The sequence below is a fragment of the Scyliorhinus canicula genome, chromosome 1 (assembly GCF_902713615.1).
Source record: "Scyliorhinus canicula chromosome 1, sScyCan1.1, whole genome shotgun sequence".
Taxonomy (NCBI): Eukaryota; Metazoa; Chordata; class Chondrichthyes; order Carcharhiniformes; family Scyliorhinidae; genus Scyliorhinus; species Scyliorhinus canicula.
Window position 1 is genome coordinate 82155437 of NC_052146.1, and position 26932 is coordinate 82182368.

At 49.2% G+C, this 26932-nt stretch overlaps 1 protein-coding gene across 1 annotated transcript in view; it reads right to left on the reverse strand.

Moving 5' to 3' along the window:
* The window catches only part of mmp11a (matrix metallopeptidase 11a), a 121620-nt gene that overhangs the window by 44248 nt on the left and 50440 nt on the right, over window positions 1-26932 (reverse strand). The window contains exon 2 of the mRNA XM_038794163.1: window positions 6446-6708. Coding sequence (XP_038650091.1) covers window positions 6446-6708 — 263 coding nt within the window. The remainder of the gene's footprint in view (window positions 1-6445; window positions 6709-26932) is intronic.

Below are 26932 nucleotides of genomic sequence, written 5' to 3' on the forward strand. Positions count from 1 at the left end.
TGCCGTTTGTTTTCAATTATTGTACAGTACAAAAAGGCTTCTCTATTTATAGTCTGTTGCCGCCAGGCTCAGTGTACAATCCTCCCTACCCCCCCCCCCCCCACCCCCCTACAGCACCCCTCTCCCTGATCCCCCTCCCCCCCGCCCATCCCCCCTGATGCCCTCCCTTTTTTAAATAATTGTGGATACAGGTATATACCTTACAAAGCCAAAGACATCGGCTCCAGGAAATATACCCGGACATGAGGGGTCTTTCCACCCCTCTCTTCTTTCCATTTTATCGATCATCTATCTGGGCCATTGCTTGTTTCCCCTTCCCATTTTTCTTTGTGTTCTCTCACCGTGCTGTGGTTGCTGCCACTGTAGTCTTTCCTTGTGCTCTCCCCCCCCCCCCCCCCCCCCCCCCCCCTCCCATCCTCCCCCATTTCTGTTTCATTATCTGTTCCCCCTTCTGGTTCTTCTTTTTTGTTCTGCCCCTTGCCCCCCTCCCTCCCCCCCCTTCTTCACTGCTGCCCCCCCCCCCCATTGCTGGGTTTTGCGACCTCACCCCCCCTCCCCTAATCCCGTGTAATTCCCCTCGAGATAGGCACAGTGTAATCCCATCTAATACCCCTTTTCTTCTTTATCCATTCATAGTATGTGAGCGCGCTGGCTGGGCCAGCATTTATTGCCTTTCCCTGAGGACATAAGAACATAAGAACATAAGAACTAGGAGCAGGAGTAGGCCATCTGGCCCCTCGAGCCTGCTCCGCCATTCAATTAGATCATGGCTGATCTTTTGTGGACTCAGCTCCACTTTCCGGCCTGAACACCATAACCCTTAATCCCTTTATTCTTCAAAAAACTATCTATCTTTACCTTAAAAACATGTAATGAAGGAGCCTCAACTGCTTCACTGGGCAAGGAATTCCATAGATTCACAACCCTTTGGGTGAAGAAGTTCCTCCTAAACTCAGTCCTAAATCTACTTCCCCTTATTTTGAGGCTATGTCCCCTAGTTCTGCTGTCACCCGCCAGTGGAAACAACCTGCCTGGATCTATCCTATCTATTCCCTTCATAATTTTATATGTTTCTATAAGATCCCCCCTCATCCTTCTAAATTCCAATGAGTACAGTCCCAGTCTAATCAACCTCTCCTCATAATCCAACCCCTTCAGCTCTGGGATTAACCAAGTGAATCTCCTCTGCACACCCTCCAGCGCCAGTACGTCCTTTCTCAAGTAAGGAGACCAAAACTGAACACAATACTCCAGGTGTGGCCGCACTAACACCTTATACAATTGCAACATAACCTCCCTAGTCTTAAACTCCATTCCTCTAGCAATGAAGGACAAAATTCCATTTGCCTTCTTAATCACCTGTTGCACTTGTAAACCAACCTTCTGTGACTCATGCACTAGCACACCCAAGTCTCTCTGAACAGCGGCATGCTTTAATATTTTATCGTTTAAATAATAATCCCGTTTGCTGTTATTCCTACCAAAATGGATAACCTCACATTTGTCAACATTGTATTCCATCTGCCAGACCCTAGCCCATTCACTTAACCTATCCAAATCCCTCTGCAGACTTCCAGTATCCTCTGCACTTTTCGCTTTACCACTCATCTTAGTGTCAACCGCAAACTTGGACACATTGCCCTTGGTCCCCAACTCCAAATCATCTATGTAAATTGTGAACAATTGTGGGCCCAACACGGATGCCTGAGGGACACCACTAGCTACTGATTGCCAACCAGAGAAACACCCATTTATCCCAACTCTTTGCTTTCTATTAATTAACCAATCCTCTATCCATGCTACTACTTTACCCTTAATGCCATGCACCTTTATCTTATGCAGCAACCTTTTGTGTGGCACCTTGTCAAAGGCTTTCTGGAAATCCAGATATACCACATCCATCGGCTCCCCGTTATCTACTGCACTGGTAATGTCCTCAAAAAATTCCACTAAATTAGTTAGGCATGACCTGCCCTTTACGAACCCATGCTGCGTCTGCCCAATGGGACAATTTCTATCCAGATGCCTCGCAATTTCTTCCTTGATGATAGATTCCAGCATCTTCCCTACTACCGAAGTTAAACTCACTGGCCTATAATTTCCTGCTTTCTGCCTACCTCCTTTTTTAAACAGTGGCGTCACGTTTGCTAATTTCCAATCCACCGGGACCACCCCAGAGTCTAGTGAATTTCGGTAAATTATCACTAGTGCATCTGCAATTTCCCTAGCCATCTCTTTTAGCACTCTGGGATGCATTCCATCAGGGCCAGGAGACTTGTCTACCTTTAGCCCCATTAGCTTGCCCATCACTCCCTCCTTAGTGATAACAATCCTCTCATGGTCCTCACCTGTCATAGCCTCATTTCTATCAGTCGCTGGCATGTTATTTGTGTCTTCCACTGTGAAGACCGACCCAAAAAACCTGTTCAGTTCCTCAGCCATTTCCTCATTTCCCATTATTAAAACTCCTTCTCATCCTCTAAAGGATCAATATTTACCTTAGCCACTCTTTCTTGTCTTATATATTTGTAAAAACGTTTACTGTCTGTTTTTATATTCTGAGCAAGTTTACTCTCACACTCTATCTACTCTTCTTTGTAGCTTTTTTAGTAGCTTTCTGTTGCCCCCTAAAGATTTCCCAGTCCTCTAATCTCCCAGCAATCTTTGCCACTTTATATGCTTTTTCCTTCAATTTGATACTCTCCCTTATTTCCTTATATATCCTAGGTCGATTTTCCCTCTTTCTTCCGTCCTTCCTTTTTGTTGGTATAAACCTTTGCTGAGCACTGTGAAAAATCGCTTGGAAGGTTCTCCACTGTTCCTCAACTGTTCCACCATAAAGTCTTAGCTCCCAGTCTACCTTAGCTAGTTCTTCTCTCATCCCCTTGTAATCTCCTTTGTTTAAACACAAAACACTAGTATTTGATTTTACTTTCTCAACCTCCATCTATATTTTAAATTCCACCATATTGTGATCGCTCCTTCCGAGAGGATCCCTAACTATGAGATCATGAATCAATCCTGTCTCATTACACAGGACAAGATCTAGGACCGCTTGTTCCCTCGTAGGTTCCATTACATACTGTTCTAGGAAACTATCGCGGATACATTCTATAAACTCCTCCTCAAGGTTGCCTTGACCGACCTGGTTAAACCAATCGACATGTAGATTAAAATCCCCCATGATAACTGCTGTACCATTTCTACATGCATCAGTTATTTCTTTGTTTATTGCCTGCCCCACCATATCGTTACTATTTGGTGGCCGATAGACTACTCCTATCAGTGACTTTTTCGCCTTACTATTCCTGATTTCCACCCAAATGGATTCAACCTTATCCTCCATAGCACCGATGTCATCCCTTACTATTGCCCGGATGTCATCCTTAAATAACAGAGCAACACCACCTCCCTTACCATCCACTCTGTCCTTCCGAATAGTTTGATGCCCTCGGATATTTAACTCCCAGTCGTGACCATCCTTTAACCATGTTTCAGTAATGGCCCCTAAATCATAGTCATTTACGATGATTTGTGCCATCAACTCATTTACTTTATTCCGAATACTACGAGCATTCAGGTAAAGTACACTTATGTTGGTTTTTTTACCTCTGTTTTGAATCTTAACATCTCCAGTTTTATTTCTTTTGTTATTACTGGGCCTATTCACTGAGCTCCCCTCAGTCACTGTACCTTGTACTGTCGCCCTTTTAGATTTTTGACTATGTCTTCTCTGCCTTGCACTTTTCCCCTTACTTCCTTTTGCTTCTGTCCCTGTTTTACTACCTTCCAACTTCCTGCATCGGTTCCCATCCCCCTGCCACGTTAGTTTAAACCCTCCCCAACAGCTCTAGAAAACACCCCCCCTAGGACATCGGTTCCAGTCCTGCCCAGGTGCAGACCGTCCAGTTTGTACTGGTCCCACCTCCCCCAGAACCGGTCCCAATGCCCCAGGAATTTGAATCCCTCCCTCTTGCACCATCTCTTGAGCCACGCATTCATCCTATCTATCCTGACGTTCCTACTCTGACTAGCTCATGGCACTGGTAGCAATCCTGAGATTACTACCTTTGAGGTCCTACTTTTTAGTTTACCTCCTAACTCCCTGAATTCCGCTTGTAGGACCTCATCCCGTTTTTTACCTATATCGTTGGTGCCTATGTGCACCACGACAGCTGGCTGTTCACCCTCCCCCCCCAGAATGTCCTGCAGCCGCTCCGAGACATCCTTGACCCTTGCACCAGGGAGGCAACATACCATCCTGGAGTCTCGATTGCGTCCACAGAACCGCCTGTCTATTCCCCTTACGATCGAGTCCCCTATCACTATAGCCCTGCCATTTTTCTTCCTGCCCTGCTGTGCAGCAGAGCCAGCCACGGTGCCATGAACCTGGCTGCTGCTGCCTTCCCCTGGTGAGCCATCTCCCTCAACAGTATCCAAAGTGGTATATCTGTTTTGCAGGGAGATGGCCGCAGGGGACACCTGCACTGCCTTCCTACTCTTGCTCTTTCTTTTGGTCACCCATTTTCTATCTCCCTCAGTAACCTTCACCTGCGGTGTGACCAACTCGCTAAACGTGCTAGCCACGACCTCCTCAGCATCGCGGATGCTCCAAAGTGAGCCCATCCGCAGCTCCAGAGCAGTCAAGCGATCTAACAAGAGCTGCAACTGAACACACTTCTTGCACGTGAAGGAGCCAGGGACAGTGGACGTGTCCCTGAGCTCCCACATCACTCACGAGGAGCATGACACGGGTCTGGGATCTCCTGCCATGTCTTAAACCCTTGGTAAACCTAAACAACTAGAATTTCAAAATAAAAATAAATAAATTAGACAATGAAAAGAAAAAGAGAGACTACTTACCAGTCACTTACCAGGGTTAAAAAGCACCTCCTCACACTCTGCACCGATTTACCTCACTGCACCAAATTACCAAGTTTTAATCCCCACTCTGGATGAGTCTCACTCCGGATGTGTCTCCTGGAAAAGTGCTAGCTTACTGTGTGCGCTGTCTGTCTGTCTTTTATACAGACCTCAGCTAACCGATGACTCAAAAAATACCTTAACTTCAAAGAGAAGAATACAATGTGCCCCTAAACAGGCCTCAAGTGATTGACAGATAACTGCCTCTCAGCAATTAGGGTGGGGGCAGCTTCAACCAATCAGACACTAAGCTCCACACTGCACTTTTAACTGAAAAACAGCAGAATTAGATTTTCCACTTACCTTTGCTGATTTACCTCACTGCACCAAATTACCAAATTTCAATCCCCACTCTGGATGAGTCTCACTCCGGATGTGTCTCCTGGAAAAGTGCTAGCTTACTGTGTGCGCTGTCTGTCTGTCTTTTATACAGACCTCAGCTAACCGATGACTCAAAAATACCTTAACTTCAAAGAGAAGAATACAATGTGCCCCTAAACAGGCCTCAGGTGATTGACAGATAACTGCCTCTCAGCAATTAGGACATTTAAGAGTCAACCACATTGCTGTGAGTCTGGAGTCACATGTAGGCCAGACTAGGTAAGGATGGCAGATTTCCTTCCCTAAAGAGCATTAGTGAACCAGATGGGTTTTTACAACAATTGACAATAGTTTCATGGTCATTTTTAGATTTTTAATTCCAGATTTTTTTATTGAATTAAAATTCCACTGCCTTGGTGGGATTGAACAAAGGTCCCCAGACCATTACCCTGGGTCTCTGGATAGCTTGTCCAGTGACAAAACCACTACACCACTGGCTCTCCATGAATTCTGTGTATTCCGCCTCGGGACAGCGTAATCCCATATAATTCCCCTCGGGACAGTGTAATCCCGTGTAATTCCCCTCGGGACAGCGTAATCCCATATAATTCCCCTCGGGACAGCGTAATCCCATATAATTCCCCTCGGGACAGCGTAATCCCATATAATTCCCCTCGGGACAGTGTAATCCCGTGTAATTCCACTGACACCACGGCACAGAGTAATCTCGTGTAATCCTGCTTGGAACAGGGTACAGCATAATCCCGTGTAACTCCCCTTGGGATAGCGCAGACTTGTGTCATTTCCCTTGGGACAGTATATTACTGCTCGGGACGGGGCACGGCATTATCTCATGTAATTCTCCTCGGGATGGCATAATCCCAAGTAATCCCTCTTGGGACATCATAACCCTGTATAATTTCCCTCAGGACAGGGTACAGCGTAATCCTCTATAATTCCCCTCAGAATGGTACAGCATAATCCCATATAATATCCCTTAGGACAATGTAATCCTATGTAATTCCCCTCAGGACAGGGTACAGCGTAATCACGTGTAATTCCCCTCAGGACAGGGTATAGCATAATTCCATGTAATTCCCCTCGGGGCAGGGTACAGCGTAATCCTGTATAAATCCCCTCGGAACAGGGTACGGTGTAATCCCACGTAATTCCCCTTGCTACCCCAAGATGAATATCCTACTTGTACGTCAGATCAGTTTTGTTCCATCGTTCTCCGGAAATCACAAAGCGTCTCTTCCTTTTGGTGTTGTCCTGCTGGACATATTTGCCAGACGGTAGATCGGGAACACCACATCGTCGAGGGTTAAGGAGTGTCAAGGTAGCACCAGCACCATTGTGGAATCCATGTTCTGCTGGCCGGAACAGATCCTTGTGGAGAGGCAGGAACTGCCATCTGTCAATCCTCTGCTTCGGAGTGTGGAAATTCAGTTCCTGGCGCCAGCCCTGGAATGTTAATTAACCAAGCATTAGCTGGATTTCTTGTGAAAGAAATTGTTTTAGTGGAAAGCAGTGGACTTTGGTTACATGGAGAGGCAGGAGAGGCTGGAATGATTCTGCTTAGAGAAGAGAATGTGAAGAGGGTGTTATGCTCCGGTACCGGTATTTCATATTCTGAACTTCAAACTAATTTTATATTTTAAAACTGGACACAAAAAGGCTGGAAAAGATGGCCGCCCAAGTACACTTGACACAATTTGTTAAATTATGTACCTACAGCTCAAGGACTGCAGTGGTTCAAGAAGGAAACTCACCACCACCTTCTGAAGGGAGGAGCAATACATGCTGGCCTAACCAGCAATGCCCACATCCCTTAAATGGAAAAAAAAAATCTTTTGTGGATTTGAACCACTCTCCTGTCTCAAGGGGCAACAAAAAGTACACTCCAGATTGCTGTGCATCGATACTCTCCCTAAAACCAATCACAAAATTATTATCTGATTTGAATGGATCATTCTAAAGCAAAGACACTGATCATCTCAAACATTCAGAGGACAGGATGCAATGAATATAAACGTCGTCCCTGCATTGGAAAATGGTTTGAAATTATGGTAGTCACATGGTGTGACTGCTTTTAAAAGTCAGCTAAGAGCTGTGTGCAGACAGTTTCACCAAAGCCATTGACCCATCAGTTCAGTCAGTCTGTGAGCCAGGCTTGGAAACAATCTGTATGTCATCAGGTAGCCAGAGTACATAACAGCTTCCTGTTAGAGTTCACCTGAAAACAATCGCCTAGAAAACCAACCATAAGCAACCTCACAACCTGCTGTGAACCCTTCCCTTTACAAAACCTTTTCTTCAACACTAAAGCATCTGAACCATCCAGGAAACAGCAGGTCTGCCATTGGCAAAACTGAAGATTGTAAACCTGAGACTGAGATTGCAAAAATGCATGGCCCTTATCTTTAATCAATCTTTGTGCATGCAAATGTGTGTGTGAGAAGTATGTGTGAGAGAGTCTGACACTAACTTGGGGCATGTGTATGAGAATAAACAACATTCTTTAATTTTTAAACTCCCAAAAGTTTGCTGCTGAATTATTTAATTGGGATATGCACTTAAACAGGATAAGAAAGGGCACACCTCTTTCTACACTAAACATACTGATCACAGGATGTAAGAAAGCTCATGTATTCTGACTGTGAAGTGTTCAAAGTTATGTGCAATTTTGATAGGGCAAAAGGAGACGGGGGGGGGGGGGGGGGGGGGGGGGGACTGTTTCCAGTGGCAGGAGGGTTATAAGCAGAGGATTTAAGATAACAGGGGAGATTAAAAGAAATATGTTTATACAGCAAGTTGTTATGATCTGGAATGCGCTGCCTGAAAGGTGTTTGAAGATTCAATAGTAATTTCAAAAGGAACTGGATAAATATTTGATGGGAAAGATTTGCAGAGCAACAGGAAAAGAGCAGGGAATGGGATTTATTGGATAGCAAACAGCCAGTTTAGATGCAACAGATTGGATTACCCCATTTTGCATTGTATCATTCCATGATCCTTTGTTAAATTATGCAGACAGGTTCCATAGACTAAGCTACGACTAGACAGAAATGTAGACTGGTCTCCAGTGTTGTACTGACACGGTGTTGTACTGACAGAGGGGCTGTCCTTCAGATGAGATATTACACCAAAGCCCCATCATCCTGGCTAGGTGGATCTGGAAGGTCCCATGTCACTATTCTGAAGAAGAGCAGAGAAGGTATCTGGTCAATAGTTATCCCTCAACCAACATCACATTGCTTTTCCAGGAATCTTGCTGTGCGCTCATTGACAGCCGTGTTCACTGTCAGAGTGAACATCAAGGAAGCAGCTTATGCTACACCAAGAGCATAACAAGACAGGGCGAGGGGTCGCAGTCGGCGTAACCGGACAATCCACCACCAGGACAATCCACCAGCAGGAACAGCTGGATAATCCTGCCCATTATTTCAAGCAAATAAATTAATATGTACAATAATTTGTTCACAAGAACCTATCGCTGGTTGAAAAATGGTGACCTGATGGTCCACGGGTAATGACACACAGAGCAGTGCTGATGTGGGTCATGTATGTGTGTAGAAGTGCTCTGAAATGTCACGGCCTGTTTTCCCAGTGAGTAGGTTAAAGTTTGCACATGTAGTTGTCGAGGATTTGCCTCTCAGTCGGAGGAACTCCTAGCCGGGCTACCTGGCACCCAGTAAATGATCTGGAGCAAACTCTGAAGCCCCTGTTCCCGAAACCTACACCATGGTGAATGAGCTGCAGCAAGAGTAGCTATGGAAGAGACTACAAAAAATGGAATGGTCCTACATGACCACAGGCTGCTTTCCCCTTTGAGGGGGTCAGCTGACTGGTGGTTATTTAACCTGAGTGTCACCACACCTCAGGCAAGGGGTAAGATTGAGAAGGTGGACCTTCATGAATAACCTCAGCCGGTACAGGAATTGAACCCACACTGTTGGCCTCGCTCTGCATCACAAAGCAGCTGTCCAGCCAACTGTGCTAAAGTGGCAACAGGTGGCATGAGTGTCACGTCTCTGGCTGCTGATTTGCTTGCTAAGTGTTTGGGATGGCTGCTCGCCAGCTGCCCCTAGGGCCAGTGCTGTGCGAGGAGATGAGGATCAGCACTTCAACAGGAATACGAGGTCACGACGTAGTCCCGGTCACGGGAATGGGTTACGCGCAGGAGGCTCACTCCTGCACTGCACTATCCCAGCAGCACCTCTGCCCTGTCCCAGCAGGACTGACTGATGGGTTGCTGAGGAGCAAGTGGAAAGCTGGATCCATGATACCGGGTGTCAGTGGCACCAGCTCATCCTTTCCTGAGCAGTGATCAAGACCGAGCCCCACAACTGGAGCCACTGCCAAATTGCTGCCGAGGTGCTGTTGATTTTCCCAGAGATGGGCGGCATGGTGGCACAGTGGTTAGCACTGCTGCCTCATCGCGCCAGGGACCTGGGTTCAATTCCGTACTCAAGTGACTGTGTGGAGTTTGCACTTTCTCCCTGTGGGTCTACGTGAGTTTCCTCCAGGTGCTCCGGTTTCCCCCACAGTCCAACGTTGTGCAGGTTAGTTGGATTGGCCATCCTAAATTGCCCTTAGTATTCAGAAAGGTTAGGTGGGGTTACTGGGTTACGGGGATAGGGTGGAGCTCTTCAAGTGGGTCGGTGCAGACTTGATGGGCCGAATAGCCTCCGTCTGCACTATGGAGTCTATGATCCCGTGGAGGGGCGCAGATTGGAGTCTGTGTCTGGAACCCACTGGCTCCAGCTCAGAGAGTGGCACTGTATCCCCAGCCAATTAAACAAAATAGGGTAAAATCCTGTGCCTGTGATGATCTCCTAAATACTTTTCGTTTCCTTTTCAAAATTCTTACTTTAAAATAATCCCAATTTCACTGTGTCATTCTTCAGTCAATCTCAAGCAAGCTGCACGGGACAGTTCAGTTACTTGTCTCTGTCCAATGGCTACATTGTTTAGGAAATAGGGTCCCTTTTGAGACATGGACCCACTTTCCTGAAGTCAGCCTCTCCATGTCTTCCACCAGTATCTCCCAGAATATGAACAGCTAGAATTGGCAACCCTGTGTAGGGGTAAACTGAAAATATCCCTCCATGAAACAGATTTAAGCAAGGATATTAAGCGTTATTAACCGAGGTGGATAGATGGACATGATGTAGATCAGCATATGATCGAACTGAATGAAGGAACAGGCTTGAGGGGGTGAATGGCAGAACATCTGCGCCACATAAATGCCAGGCAATTACCATCTCCAGTAAGAGAAAATCTAACTATCGCCCCTTGACATTCAATGGCATGGCCATCGCTGAATTCCCCACTATCAACATCCTGGGGGTTACCATTGATCAGAAACTGAACTGGACTGGCTACATAAATTCTGTGGCTACAATAGCAGATCAGAGGCTTGGAATCCTGCGGTGAGTAACTCACCACCCGACTCCCCAAAGCCTGTCCACCATACATCTACAGGGCACAAGTCAGGAGTGTAATGGAATACTCTCCACTTGCCTGGATGAGTGCAGCTCCAACAACACTCAAGAAGCTCGACACCATTCAGGACAAAGCAGTCCGCTGGATTGCTCTCACTTTCACAAACATTCAATCCCTCCACCATCGACATGTACCATCTACAAGATGCACTGCAGGAACTCACCAAGGTTCCTTAGGCAGCACCTACCAAATCCATGACCACTACCATTTAGATGGACAGGGGCAGCAGATACCTGGGATCACCACCACCTCGAGGTTCCCCTTCAAGTCACTCCCCATCTTGACTTGGAAATATATCGCCGTTACTTCACTGTCGTTGGGTCAAAATCCTGGAACTCCCTCCCTAACAGCACAGTAGGTGTACCTACACCTCAGCGACTGCAGTGGATTCAACAAGGCAGCTCACCATCACCTTCCCTAGGGCAATTAGGGATGGGCAATAAGTGCTGGTTTAGCCAGTGACACCCATATCCTGTAAATGAATTTAAAAACCATGGCATTCCTCTGGAAATGCTGAGAGTACCATGTGGAGTGGAGAGTGGTGCAGCTCAGAGTCCTTTCATAGAATCAGAGAATTTACAGTGCAGAAGGAGGCTATTCGGCCCATCGAGTCTGCACCGGCTCTTGGAAAGATCACCCTACTCAAGCCACGCCCCCACCCTATCCCGAAACCCAGTAACCCCACCCAACACTAAGGGCAATTTTGGACACTAAGGGCAATTTAGCACGGCCAATCCACCTAACCTGCACATTTTTGGACTGTAGGAGGAAACTGGAGCACCCGGAGGAAACCCACGCACACACGGGGAGAGCGTGCAGACTCCGCAGACAGTGGCCCAAGCCGGGAATCGAACCTGGGACTCTGGAGCTGTGAAGCAATTGTGCTAACCACTATGCTACCGTGCTGCCCTTTCAAATTCAGAAAATTAACAGTGAACAGTACAGGTTGAAGTTAGTTCTGCATTTCCTTCAGAGAATGTGGACCCGCGAGTGAGGTATTTTCACTTAATCCCTGTACTAAACCAGGTAAGTGTCTCTTCTCCTCCTATTGTTTGGGTGCCTCACTGTGGAAGTGCTTTGGCCCCTCACATGAACCCTCTGACTAGAGTGACTCATTGCAGATATAAACAGAGATGAGTCACAGTTCGTTAAGTGACCATGTGGGAGAGGTATTATGACTCACAGGCTCAACATAGAGCTTTTTATAGGAAGAACGGGTTTTGTTAGGTTTGGGCAAGTTATTGTGGGATTTAATCGTCTCCTACAGACCTTGTGGTTTGTCTTTTATCATCATTGATTGCAGTGATGGATTGGAAAGTGCTGATGGCAAAATACTCAATCCCAGAGGTAATTCAGTCAGGACTAGAGATTGGGCCTGATTCCATAATCAGTACATTCTCAGTCTTCACAGTGTAAATTTGTGGTTTCTTTCCCAAGTGCATCATAAGATATATTTAACTTATTCATGATGTATGCACGCAAACCCTGAGATGTTCTTCATACAACCAGAAGCTTTGCTCAGCAGTGGAGTGTGAGGCTGTGCCAATCTCTCTGATGATTGCTCCAGTCACCCAAACTGCTAAATGTTGTACGTTGCCGGAAAGCCGGAAGAATTTACTGGTTAATTCCCTTTCTTTGTTTCAATAGGTGCTTAAAACTTTGACAATTGTCATCAATGTCACTCTTCAATGCGGCACGTGGCGCAGTGGTTAGCACTGGGACTGTGGCGCTGAGGACCCGGGTTCGAATCGCGGCCCTGGGTCACAGTCCGTGTGGAGTTTGCACATTCTCCCCGTGTCTGCGTGGGTTTCACCCACACAACCCAAGGATGTGCAGGTTAGGTGGATAGGCCGCATTAAATTGCCCCTGAATTGGAAAACAAATAATTGGGTACTCTAAATTTAACAAAAAAATCAATGTCACTCTTCAATGACATCAAAAAGAAACACTCGCTAACATCAATTGACATACATAATTGCCAAGATTTTCCATGTCAGGCACAGTCGGTGAAACGAGCTACCCACAGCCAAAGTTACATTTTACAACGGTGTGAAAGTTTGCCACGATTGTCCCCATCCCTGGCGTGCTGTGATTCCTGCTCTACAACATCGGGATGATCACCATAATACACTTACACCTTATTATCGCACCCATACACCAGAACTGTATCCTGCATCAACAAACCCACACCCACGGAGGGAGAATTCAGAATGTCCAATTCACCTAACAGGGACTTGTGGGAAGAAACTGGAGCACCCGGATTATCATGCCGCTGGGTCACTGGCCGTGTGGAGTTTGCACGTTCTCCCCGTGTCTGCGTGGGTTTCCTCTGGATGCTCCAGTTTCCTCCCTCATGTCCCGAAAGATGTGCTGTTAGGTAATTTGGACATTCTGAAATCTCCCTCCATGTACCCGAATAGACACCGGAACATGGCGACGAGGGGATTTTCGCAGTAACTTCATTGCAGTGTTAATGTGAGCTTACTTGTGACATTAAAAAAGATTATTATTATGTCAGAACAGCAAGATTCGTGACTGGCTTCAAAAGTCATACACCTAGCGAGTTCACCTCTGAGGGAAGCTTGGGAAAGCTGGGGTTTGACTCTGGGGAGACTGGGGTCTGACTCGGGGGGAGACTGGGGTCTGACTCAGGGGGGAGACTGGGGTCTGACTCAGGGGGACATTCCAGGCCCGGTTCAGGGGGGGAGACTGGGGTCTGACTCAGGGGGGAGACTGGGGTCTGACTCAGGGTGGAGATATAGATAGATAGAGAAATACAGCACAGAACAGGCCCTTCGGGCCACGATGTTGTGCCGAACTTTTGTCCTAGGTTAATCATAGAATTTTGGACAGTAAGGGCAATTTATCATGGCCAATCCACCCAACCTGCACATCTTTGGACTGTGGGAGGAAACCGGAGTACCCGGAGGAAACCCACGCACACACGGGGAGGATGTGCAGACTCCACACAGACAGTGACCCAAGTCGAAATCGAACTTGGGACCCTGGAGCTGTGAAGCAATTGTGCTATCCACAATGCTACCGTGCTGCCCTTAAAATGGGGTCCGGTCAAGGGGGGGCGGGAGAGACTGGGGTCTGCTTCAGGGGCGAGTCTGGGGTCTGGTTCGGGGGGGGTGGGGGGGGCGACTGGGGCCTGACTCAGGGAAGACTGGGGTCTGGTTCAGGGGAGACTGGGGTCTGGTTCAGGGGGGAGCCTGGTGTCTGCTTCAGGGGGGAGCCTGGTGTCTGCTTCAGGGGGAGACTGGGGTTTGGTTCAGGGGGAGACTGGGGTTTGGTTCAGGGGAGACTGGGGTCTGGCTCAGGGGGAGACTGAGCTCTGACTCGCGGGTGATTAAAGATTAGATTCCGGTGCCTGGGCTGATTTGGTGGAGCCTGCAGAGGGTGTCACACATTGTGGTCACTTGCTGCACCCAATACAAGCTGCTGATGCAACGGGCAGAGGAGCTGTATGAGGAGCCGATGGAGGAGTGGCACATTTCCTCCGATCAGGAGAACATCGAAGGGGGTGAGGCTGAAGACATTCTTCAGGAAGAGGATGTCAGTCACGTGGCCATGGTGATGTCCAGATGAGGCAGATGAGCTCAGGTCATATTCAGAATGCGCTCATTGCTGCTAGATTCAAGGAGGGTGATGAGGAGATCCAGAGAAAGCATCCCATTATCTTCACATAACGTCTGGGAACATCGCTTTCCCGTCTGACTGATGGCGGCACACCCTTTGTGATAAGACTGCTGTCATGGGGAGTGCTACGATTACCCACAGCCCCTACATTGCAGGAGGATGATGGCAACTTGCAGTGAGGATGATGCACAGATCCTCATAGAAGTTCTGATGATGGCTGATGGCAGCTCGCTTGCTCGCAATGAATAAGGTCATATCACAGTGGCGCAGTGGGGAAAGTTTCACCTCTCCTGATCCTGGGGCATGCTTTGCGAGCTGTAGTCTTGAGGTTGAGTGTCACCGGAGGCTGGGAGAGATGGGATGGGGGACAGCCACAGCTCAAAGGTGCAGAGGGCACACATGGCCAATGACTGGGATGAGTGATGCTGGCCCTGTGTATTATGGGAAACATCCTCATTTCCTACAAGGCATGGCTGATGTTCAGTCAGCATGAGGGGACACCACCAACATGTTGGAAATCTTGCACAAAGCAGAGAGAGGAAGTCCTGGACTCAGCACTCTGTCTTTTCTGGTGCAGGAATCAGGTATTCAGGTCAGGACTACAGGAACACAGCTCATCAGAATAAGGATACAAAGATGGGGTGCAATTAGTGGGAGTGTATTTACAGAGGTGAACATTACATACAAGTGCTTAATACCCATATACACACTGTGCAATTAGAGCTTCATGACCTTTCTAACCCTATCACTAAGTCTTGGTGTATCCCCAACATCCACAGCAGAGTTGAAGGATGCCTGCTGTTCGCCACCCCTATTGTCTGTGACCACCTCCGTGGGCGTTCTCTGGAACACCAAGGCCTGCAGGGCCCCAGCCTGTTCTCAGGGTCGTGCTGTGTGGCAATGCCACACTCCTCGGCCTGTGGAGCTGGAGCGGAACTGGTCAAAGCAAGAGGAGATTTGGATCAGTGGGACACTCCCAGACTCACCTGGGTGAATGGGCCAGTGGTATGCACCAGCTGATCGTAATCCTGTGGGTGCCTCAAAGACCCTGGCTTCCTCCTTAGGTCAGAGGGGCAGCTGGATTGAGCTTGAGAAGTTTGCCAACCTCTGGCATTGGCACTGATGGATCCTAGCAAGTATCCTTCATCATGGAATGTGTGTCCTTCACCATGGAGTGTGTGTCCTTCACCATGGAGTGTGTGTCCTTCACCATAGAGTGTGTGTCCCTCACCATGGAGTGTGTGTCCTTCACCATGGAGTGTGTCTCCCTCACCATGGAGTGTGTGTCCTTCACCATGCAGTGTGTGTCCTTCACCATGGAGTGTGTGTCCCTCACCATGGAGTGTGTGTCCTTCACCATGGAGTGTGTGTCCTTCACCATGGAGTATGTGTCCTTCACCATGGAGTGTGTGTCCTGTCCATGGAGTGTGTGTCCCTCAACATGGAGTGTGTGTCCTTCACCATGGTGTGTGTGTCCTGTCCATGGAGTGTGTGTCCCTCACCATGGAGTGTGTGTCCCTCACCATGGAGTGTGTGTCCTTCACCATGGAGTGTGTGTCCTTCACCATGGAGTGTGTGTCCCCCACCATGGAGTATGTGTCCCTCACCATGGAGTGTGTGTCCCTCACCATGGAGTGTATGTCCTTCACCATGGAGTGTGTGTCCCTCAACATGGAGTGTGTGTCCCTCACCATGGAGTGTGTGTCCTTCAACATGGAGTGTGTGTCCCTCACCATGGAGTGTGTGTCCTTCACCATGGAGTGTGTGTCCCCCACCATGGAGTGTATGCCCTTCACCATGGTGTGTGTGTCCTGTCCATGGGGTGTGTGTCCCTCACCATGGAGTGTGTGTCCTTCAACATGGAGTGTGTGTCCCTCACCATGGAGTGTGTATCCCTCACCATGGAGTGTGTGTCACTCACCATGGAGTGTGTGTCCTTCACCATGGAGTGTGTGTCCCTCACCATGGAGTGTGTGTCCCTCACCATGGAGTGTGTATCCCTCACCATGGAGTGTGTGTCCTTCACCATGGTGTGTGTGGCTTTCACCATGGAGTGTGTGTCCTTCAACATGGAGTGTGTGTCCCTCACCATGGAGTGTGTGTCCTTCACCATGGAGTGTGTGTCCTCACCATGGAGTGCGTGTCCTTCACCATGGAGTGTGTGTCCTTCACCATGGAGTGTGTGTCCTTCACCATGGAGTGTGTGTCAGTCACCATAGAGAGTGTGTCCTTCACCATGGAGTGTGTGTCCTTCACCATGGAGTATGTGTCCTTCACCATGGAGTGTGTGTCCTGTACCATGGAGTGTGTGTCCTCACCATGGAGTGTGTGTCCTTCACCATGGTGTGTGTCCTTCACCATGGAGTGTGTGTCCTTCACCATGGAGTGTGTGTCCTTCACCATGGAGTGTGTGTCCTTCACCATGGAGTGTGTCCTTCACCATGGAGTGTGTATCCTTCACCATGGAGTGTGTGTCCTTCACCATGGAGTGTGTGCCTTCACCATGGAGTGTGTGTCTTCACCATGGAGTGTGTGTCCTCCACCAGAGTGTGTAGTCCTTCACATGGAGTGTGTAGCCTTCACCATGGAGTGTGTGTCCTGTCCATGGGGTGTGTGTCCCTCACCATGGAGTGTGTGTCCTTCAACATGGAGTGTGTGTCCCTCACCATGGAGTGTGTGTCCTTCACCATGGAGTGTGTGTCCCTCACCATGGAGTGCGTATCACTCACCATGGAGTGTGTGTCCTTCACCATGGAGTGTGTGTCCCTCACCATGGAGTGTGTGTCCCTCACCATGGAGTGTGTCCTTCACCATGGAATGTGTGTCCTTCAACATGGAGTGTGTGTCCCTCACCATGGAGTGTGTGTCCCTCACCATGGAGTGTGTGACCTGTCCATGGAGTGTGTGTCCCTCACCATGGAGTGTGTGTCCTTCACCATGGAGTGTGTGTCCCTCACCATGGAGTGTGTGTCCCTCACCATGGAGTGTATGTCCTTCACCATGGAGTGTGTGTCCCTCACCATGGAGTGCGTGTCACTCACCATGGAGTGTGTGTCCTTCAACATGGAGTGTGTGTCCCTCACCATGGAGTGTGTGTCCCTCACCATGGAGTGTGTCCTTCACCATGGAGTGTGTGTCCTTCAACATGGAGTGTGTGTCCCTCACCATGGAGTGTGTGTCCCTCACCATGGAGTGTGTATCCCTCACCATGGAGTGTGTGTCCTGTCCATGGAGTGTGTGTCCCTCACCATGGAGTGTGTGTCCTTCACCATGGTGTGTGTGTCCTTCACCATGGAGTGTGTGTCCCTCACCATGGAGTGTGTGTCCCTCACCATGGAGTGTGTGTCCTTCAACATGGAGTGTGTGTCCCTCACCATGGAGTGTGTGTCCTTCAACGTGGAGTGTGTGTCCCTCACCATGGAGTGTGTGTCCTTCACCATGGAGTGTGTGTCCCTCACCATGGAGTGTGTGTCCTTCAACATGGAGTGTGTGTCCCTCACCATGGAGTGTGTGTCCCTCACCATGGAGTGTATGTCCTTCACCATGGAGTGTGTGCCCTTCACCATGGAGTGTGTGTCCTTCACCATGGGTGTGTGTCCTTCACCATGGAGTGTGTGTCCTGTCCATGGAGTGTGTGGCCTGTCCATGGAGTGTGTGTCCTTCACCATGGAGTGTGTGTCCGGCACCATGGAGTGTGTGTCCTTCACCATGGAGTGTGTGTCCCTCACCATGGAGTGTGTGTCCTTCACCATGGAGTGTGTGTCCTTCACCATGGAGTGTGTGTCCTTCACCATGGAGTGTGTGTCCTGTCCATGGAGTGTGTGTCCTTCACTATGGAGTGTGTGTCCTTCACTATGGAGTTTGTGTCCTGTCCATGGAATGTGTGTCCTTCACCATGGAGTGTGTGTCCTGTCCATGGAGTGTGTGTCTTTCACCATGGAGTGTGTGTCCTTCACTATGGAGTGTGTGTCTTCACCATGGACTGTGTGTCCTTCACCATGGACTGTGTGTCCTTCACAATGGAGTGCGTGTCCTTCACCACGGAGTGCGTGTCCTTCACCTTGGACTGTGTGTCCTTCACAATGGAGGGTGTGTTCTTCACCATGGAGTGTGTGTCCCTCACCATGGAGTGTGTGTCCCTCACCATGGAGTGTGTGTCCTTCAACATGGAGTGTGTGTCCCTCACCATGGAGTGTGTGTCCTTCAACGTGGAGTGTGTGTCCCTCACCATGGAGTGTGTGTCCTTCACCATGGAGTGTGTCTCCCTCACCATGGAGTGTGTGTCCTTCAACATGGAGTGTGTGTCCCTCACCATGGAGTGTGTGTCCTTCACCATGGAGTGTGTCCTTCACCATGGAGTGTGTGCCCTTCACCATGGAGTGTGTGTCCTTCACCATGGAGTGTGTTGTCCTTCACCATGGAGTGTGTGTCCTGTCCATGGAGTGTGTGGCCTGTCCATGGAGTGTGTGTCCTTCACCATGGAGTGTGTGTCCGGCACCATGGAGTGTGTGTCCTTCACCATGGAGTTGTGTGTCCTTCACCATGGAGTGTGTGTCCTTCACCATGGAGTGTGTGTCCTTCACCATGGAGTGTGTCCTTCACCATGGAGTGTGTGTCCCTCACCATGGAGTGTGTGTCCTTCACCATGGAGTGTGTCTCCCTCACCATGGAGTGTGTGTCCTTCACCATGCAGTGTGTGTCCTTCACCATGGAGTGTGTGTCCCTCACCATGGAGTGTGTGTCCTTCACCATGGAGTGTGTGTCCTTCACCATGGAGTATGTGTCCTTCACCATGGAGTGTGTGTCCTGTCCATGGAGTGTGTGTCCCTCAACATGGAGTGTGTGTCCTTCACCATGGTGTGTGTGTCCTGTCCATGGAGTGTGTGTCCTTCACCATGGACTGTGTGTCCTTCACAATGGAGTGCGTGTCCTTCACCACGGAGTGCGTGTCCTTCACCTTGGACTGTGTGTCCTTCACAATGGAGGGTGTGTTCTTCACCATGGAGTGTGTGTCCCTCACCATGGAGTGTGTGTCCCTCACCATGGAGTGTGTGTCCTTCAACATGGAGTGTGTGTCCCTCACCATGGAGTGTGTGTCCTTCAACGTGGAGTGTGTGTCCCTCACCATGGAGTGTGTGTCCCTCACCATGGAGTGTGTGTCCTTCACCATGGAGTGTGTGTCCCTCACCATGGAGTGTGTGTCCCTCACCATGGAGTGTATGTCCTTCACCATGGAGTGTGTGCCCTTCACCATGGAGTGTGTGTCCTTCACCATGGAGTGTGTGTCCTTCACCATGGAGTGTGTGTCCTGTCCATGGAGTGTGTGGCCTGTCCATGGAGTGTGTGTCCTTCACCATGGAGTGTGTGTCCGGCACCATGGAGTGTGTGTCCTTCACCATGGAGTGTGTGTCCCTCACCATGGAGTGTGTGTCCTTCACCATGGAGTGTGTGTCCTTCACCATGGAGTGTGTGTCCTTCACCATGGAGTGTGTGTCCCTCACCATGGAGTGTGTGTCCTTCACCATGGAGTGTGTCTCCCTCACCATGGAGTGTGTGTCCTTCACCATGCAGTGTGTGTCCTTCACCATGGAGTGTGTGTCCCTCACCATGGAGTGTGTGTCCTTCACCATGGAGTGTGTGTCCTTCACCATGGAGTATGTGCTCTTCACCATGAAGCTGTGTGTCCTGTCCATGGAGTGTGTGTCCCTCAACAATGGAGTGTGTGTCCTTCACCATGGGTGGTGTGTCCTGTCCATGGAGTGTGTGTCCTCACCATGGAGTGTATGTCCTTCACCATGGAGTGTGTTTGCCTTCACCATGGAGTGTGTGTCCTTCACCATGGGTGTTGTCCTTCACCATGGAGTGTGGTGTCCTGTCCATGGAGTGTGTGGCCTGTCCATGGAGTGTGTGTCCTTCACCATGGAAGGTGTGTGTCCGGCACCATGGAGTGTGTGTCCTTCACCATGGAGTGTGTGTCCCTCACCATGGAGTGGTGTCCTTCACCATGGAGTGTGTGTCCTTCACCATGGAGTGTGTGTCAGTCACCCATGGAGTGTGTGTCCTGTCCATGGAGTGTGTGTCCTTCACTATGGAGTGTGTGTCCTTCACCATGGAGTGTGTGTCCTTCGCCTGTAACTGTGTGTCCTTCACCATGGAGTGTGTGTCCTGTCCATGGAGTGAGTGTCCTTTCACCATGGAGTGTGGTCCTTCACATGGAGTGTGTCCTTCACTATGGAGTGTGTATCCTTCACCATGGACGTGTGTGTCCTTCACCATGGACGTGTGTGTCCTTCACAATGGAGTGCGTGTCCTTCACCACTGGAGTGCGTGTCCTTCACCATGGACTGTGTGTCCTTCACAATGGAGGGTGTGTTCCTTCACCATGGAGTGTGTGGTCCCTCACCATGGAGTGTGTGTCCCTCACCATGGAGTGTGTGTCCTTCACATGGAGTGTGTGTCCCTTCACCATGGAGTGTGTTCCTTCACGATGGAGTGTGTGTCCCTCACCATGGAGGGTGTGTCCTTCACCATGGAGTGTGTGTCCCTCACCATGGAGTGTGTGTCCTTCACCATGGAGTGTGTGTCCCTCACCATGGAGTGTGTGTCCCTCACCATGGAGTGTATGTCCTTCACCATGGAGTGTGTGCCCTTCACCATGGAGTGTGTGTCCTTCACCATGGAGTGTGTGTCCTTCACCATGGAGTGTGTGTCCTGTCCATGGAGTGTGTGGCCTGTCCCATGGAGTGTGTGTCCTTCACCATGGAGTGTGTGTCCGTCACCATGGAGTGTGTGTCCTTCACCATGGAGTGTGTGTCCGTCACCATGGAGTGTGTGTCCTTCACCATGGAGTGTGTGTCCTTCACCATGGAGTGTGTGTCCTTCACCATGGAGTGTGTGTCCCTCACCATGGAGTGTGTGTCCTTCACCATGGAGTGTGTCTCCCTCACCATGGAGTGTGTGTCCTTCACCATGCAGTGTGTGTCCTTCACCATGGAGTGTGTGTCCCTCACCATGGAGTGTGTGTCCTTCACCATGGAGTGTGTGTCCTTCACCATGGAGTATGTGTCCTTCACCATGGAGTGTGTGTCCTGTCCATGGAGTGTGTGTCCCTCAACATGGAGTGTGTGTCCTTCACCATGGTGTGTGTGTCCTGTCCATGGAGTGTGTGTCCCTCACCATGGAGTGTGTGTCCCTCACCATGGAGTGTGTGTCCTTCACCATGGAGTGTGTGTCCTTCACCATGGAGTGTGTGTCCCCCACCATGGAGTATGTGTCCCTCACCATGGAGTGTATGTCCCTCACCATGGAGTGTATGTCCTTCACCATGGAGTGTGTGTCCCTCAACATGGAGTGTGTGTCCCTCACCATGGAGTGTGTGTCCTTCACCATGGAGTGTGTGTCCCCCACCATGGAGTGTATGCCCTTCACCATGGTGTGTGTGTCCTGTCCATGGGGTGTGTGTCCCTCACCATGGAGTGTGTGTCCTTCAACATGGAGTGTGTGTCCCTCACCATGGAGTGTGTATCCCTCACCATGGAGTGTGTGTCACTCACCATGGAGTGTGTGTCCTTCACCATGGAGTGTGTGTCCCTCACCATGGAGTGTGTGTCCCTCACCATGGAGTGTGTGTCCTGTCCATGGAGTGTGTGTCCTTCACTATGGAGTGTGTGTCCTTCACTATGGAGTTTGTGTCCTGTCCATGGAATGTGTGTCCTTCACCATGGAGTGTGTGTCCTATCCATGGAGTGTGTGTCTTTCACCATGGAGTGTGTGTCCTTCACTATGGAGTGTGTGTCTTCACCATGGACTGTGTGTCCTTCACCATGGACTGTGTGTCCTTCACAATGGAGTGCGTGTCCTTCACCATAGAGTGTGTGTTCTTCACCATAGAGTGTGTGTTCTTCACCATGGAGTGTGCGTCCTTCACCATGGAGTGTGTGTCCTTCACCACGGAGTGCGTGTCCTTCACCTTGGACTGTGTGTCCTTCACAATGGAGGGTGTGTTCTTCACCATAGAGTGTGTGTCCTTCCCAATGGAGTGTGTGTCCTTCACCATGGAGTGTCTGTCCTTCACCATGGAGTGTGTGTCCCTCACCATGGAGTGTGTGTCCTTCACCATGGAGTGTGTGTCCTTCACCATGGAGTGTGTGTCGTGCACCATGGTGTGTGTGTCGCTCACCACGGAGTGTGTGTCCGGCACCATGGAGTGTGTGTCCTTCACCATGGAGTGTGTGTACTGTCCATGGAGTGTGTGTCCTTCACCATGGAGTGTGTGTCCTGTCCATGGAGTGTGTGTCGCTCACCATGGAGTGTGTGTCCTTCACCATGGAGTGTGTATCCCTCACCATGGAGTGTGTCCTGTCCATGGAGTGTGTGTCCTTCACCATGGAGTGTGTGTCCTTCACCATGGAGTGTGTGTCTTGAACCATGTGGTGTGTGTCCTTCACCATGGAGTGTGTGTCCTGTGCATGGAGTGTGTGTCCTTCACCATGGAGTGTGTGTCCTTCACCATGGAGTGTGTGTCCTGTCCATGGAGTGTGTGTCCTTCACCATGGAGTGTGTGTCCTGTGCATGGAGTGTGTGTCCTTCACCATGGAGTGCGTGTCCTTCACCACGGAGTGTGTGTCCTGTCCATGGAGTGTGTGTCCCTCTCCATGGAGTGTGTGTCCTGTCCATGGAGTGTGTGGCCTGTCCATGGAGTGTGTGTCCTGTCCATGGAGTGTGTGTCCTTCACCATGGAGTGTGTGTCCTTCACCATGGAGTGTGTGTCTTGTACCATGGAGTGTGTGTCCTTCCACCATGGAGTGTGTGTCCTTCACCATGGAGTGTGTGTCCTTCACCATGGAGTGTGTGTGCTTCACCATGGAGTGTGTGTCCTTCACTATGGAGTGTGTGTCCTGTCCATGGAGTGTGTGTCCTTCACCATGGAGTGTGTGTCTTGTACCATGGAGTGTGTGTCCTTCACCATGGAGTGTGTGTCCTTCACCATGGAGTGTGTGTCCTTCACCATGGAGTGTGTGTCTTCACCATGGAGTGTGTGTCCTGTCCATGGAGTGTGTGTCCTTCACCATGGAGTGTGTGTCCTTCACCATGGAGTGTGTGTCCCTGTCCATGGAGTGTGTGTCCTTCACCATGGAGTGTTTGTCCTGTCCATGGAGTGTGTGTCTTCACCATGGAGTGTGTGTCCTTCACCATGGAGTGTGTGTCCTTCACCATGGAGTGTGTGTCCTTTACCATGGAGTGTGTGTCCTTCACCATGGAGTGTGTGTCCTTCACCCATGGAGTGTGTGGCCTGTCCATGGAGTGTGTGTCCTTCACCATGGAGTGTGTGTCCTTCACCATGGAGTGTGTGTCCTTCACCATGGAGTGTGTGTCTTGAACCATGGAGTGTGTGTCCTTCACCATGGAGTGTGTGTCCTTCACCATGGAGTGTGTGTCTTGAACCATGGAGTGTGTGTCCTTCACCATGGAGTGTGTGTCCTTCACCATGGAGTGTGTGTCCTTCACCATGGAGTGTGTGTCCTTCACCATGGAGTGTGTGTCCTTCACCATGGAGTGTGTGTCATTCACCATGGAGTGTGTGTCCTTCACCATGGAGTGTGTGTCCTTCACCATGGAGTGTGTGTCCTTCACCATGGAGTGTGTGTCCTGTCCATGGAGTGTGTGTCCTTCACCATGGAGTGTGTGGCCTGTCCATGGAGTGTGTCTCCCTCACCATGGAGTGTGTGTCCTTCACCATGCAGTGTGTGTCCTTCACCATGGAGTGTGTGTCCTTCACCATGGAGTGTGTGTCCTTCACCATGGAGTGTGTGTCCTTCACCATGGAGTGTGTGTCCTTCACCATGGAGTGTATGCCCTTCACCATGGAGTGTGTGTCCTTCACCATGGAGTGTGTGTCTTGTACCATGGAGTGTGTGTACTTTAATCTGAGGAGTGTAGCAGACATCCGTTCCTGATATTCCTGAGCTTTCCTTTGGAGCTCCAGAAACTGAGGGATGACCAAGTCCAGAGGATCGTCATTTGACTGGGACTCAACATATTCCCTGCTTCCAGCAATCCTTCAAATGCTGGAACCCTGGGACGTCCCTGCCTCCACAAAGTGATGTGCCAGATCGTGACCTCAAGGCTGCTGTAGAATTAGATCCCCTCCCCCAAGTGTGTCTCTGCGCTGGTGGATGGGTGTGGGTGAGTACAATGACAGTTCTTCCACTTAGGGCTCTGTGCCCTTGCTGGGACTGGAGTGAATACGTGGCTGGTGGATCCTTGGCCTGCGAAAGAGAGGAGAGGCCATTAGTGCATTGCCGGGGCCTGAGAAACATCAGGCATGTCCAGCAGCATTGTTGTCTGGTGGGTGAAGCAGTGTTTGATCCTCACTTGGTTTATCGCCACCAACCTCATCATCGGCACAGGAGCAGTGGATGTCCTCCCCAGCCAGCTGGAGGGTTTTCTCCTCAAACCCTGTGTACCAGAATGGATTTCCAGAGAGGAACCCATGTTTAGCTAACCTGCTAGAGTTTCCTGAGGAGGTAGCAGAAAGGATCGATGAGGGTAATGCTGTTGGTGTGGTATATATGGACTTTCAGAAGACATTCGATACAGTGCCACACAACAGACTTGTGAGAAAAGTTATTGCTCATGGAATAAAAGAGACAGCAGCAACATTGATAGAAAATTGGCTGAATAATAGGAGGCAGAGAGTAATGGTCAATGGATATGTTTCGGGCTGGAGGAAGGTTTTTAGTTGTGTTCTCCAGGGGTCGGTATTGGGACTCTTGCTTTCCCTGATACATATTAATGATCCAGATCTTGGTGTGCAGGGGACAATTTCAAAGTTTGCGGATGACACAAAACGTGGAAGTATTATAAACTTGAAGAGGATAGTGCAGAACTTCAAAGAGACAGAGACAAGTTGGTGGAGTGGGCAGATAGGTGGCCGATGAAGTTCAATGAGGAGAAGTGTGAGATGATGCATTTTGGTAGGAAGAACATGAAGAGACAATATAAAATAATGGGTTAAACTGTTAAAAGAGGTGCAGGAGCAGAGGGACCTGGGTGTATATGTGCATAGATGATTGAAGGTGGCAGGACAGGTGGAGAGAGCAGTTAATAAAGCATATAGTATTCTGGGCTTTTTTAATAGAGGCATAAAGTACAAGAACAAGGAGGTTATGCAAAATGTGTACAAGACACTAGGTAGACCTCGGCTGGAATATTGTGCACAGTTCTGGGCACCACACTATAGAAAGGATGTGAACGCATTAGAGAGAGTGAAGAAGAGGTTTACAAGAACGGTTCCAGGGATGAGAAACTTCAGTTATGAGGATAGATTGAAGAGGTTGATTCTCCTTGGAGAGAAGAAGGCTGAGAGGAGTTTTGATAGATATGTTCACAAAACCATAGAGGTGTAATTTCTGGAGTGTGTATGGGATGGTTCTCTGGACCTCGTGGCTCGAGAGATGGTGCAAGAGGGAGGGATTCAAATTCCTGGGGCATTGGGACCGGTTCTGGGGGAGATGGGACCAGTACAAACTGGACGGTCTGCACCTGGGCAGGACTGGAACCGATGTCCATGGGCGGGTGTTTGCTGTTGGGGATGGTTTAAACTAATGTGGCAGGGGGATGGGAACCGATGCAGGAAGTCGGACGGTAGTAAAACAGGGACAGAAGCAAAAGGAAGTAAGGGGGAAAGTGTAAGGCAGAGAAGCCATAGTCAAAAATCTAAAAGGGCGACAGTACAAGGTACAGTGACTGAGTGGAGCTCAGTGAATAGGCCCAGTAATATTAAAAGGAATAAAACTGGAGATGTTAAGATTCAAAACAGAGGTAAAAAAGCCAACATAAGTGTACTTTACCTGAATGCTCGTAGTATTCGGAATAAAGTAAATGAGTCGATGGCGCAAATCATCGCGAATGACTATGATTTAGTGGCCATTACTGAAACATGGTTAAAGGATGGTCACGACTGGGAGTTAAATATCCGAGGGTATCAAACTATTCGGAAGGACAGAGTGGATGGTAAGGGAGGTGGTGTAGCTCTGTTTTTTAAGGATGACATCCGGGCAATAGTAAGGAATGACATCGGTGCTATGGAGGATGAGGTTGAATCCATTTGGGTGGAAATCAGGAATAGTAAGGCGAAAAAGCCACTGATAGGAGTAGTCTATAGGCCACCAAATAGTAACGTTATGGTGGGGCAGGCAATAAACAAAGAAATAACTGATGCATGTAGAAATGGTACAGCACATGTACATAACTCCCACCAATGTAACTAAAATTACAGCTATTCCACATCTCCTCGGTGTGTAGAGTTGGGAGATGATCAATCAGCTCTCACGACATGTTTCCTCCCCACTCATCGCTGATGTCACATCTTGTAGCTCTGGCCAATCTTGTGATAACTGAGGTACTTTCATCTCAACATAGGTTTGTGTGATCTTTTCATTCTTTTTAAGAAACATTTTATTGAGGCATTTATAATTTTAACATTTTAACATATTAACATTCTAAATAACAGAACGGTCCGACACACACAAAAACC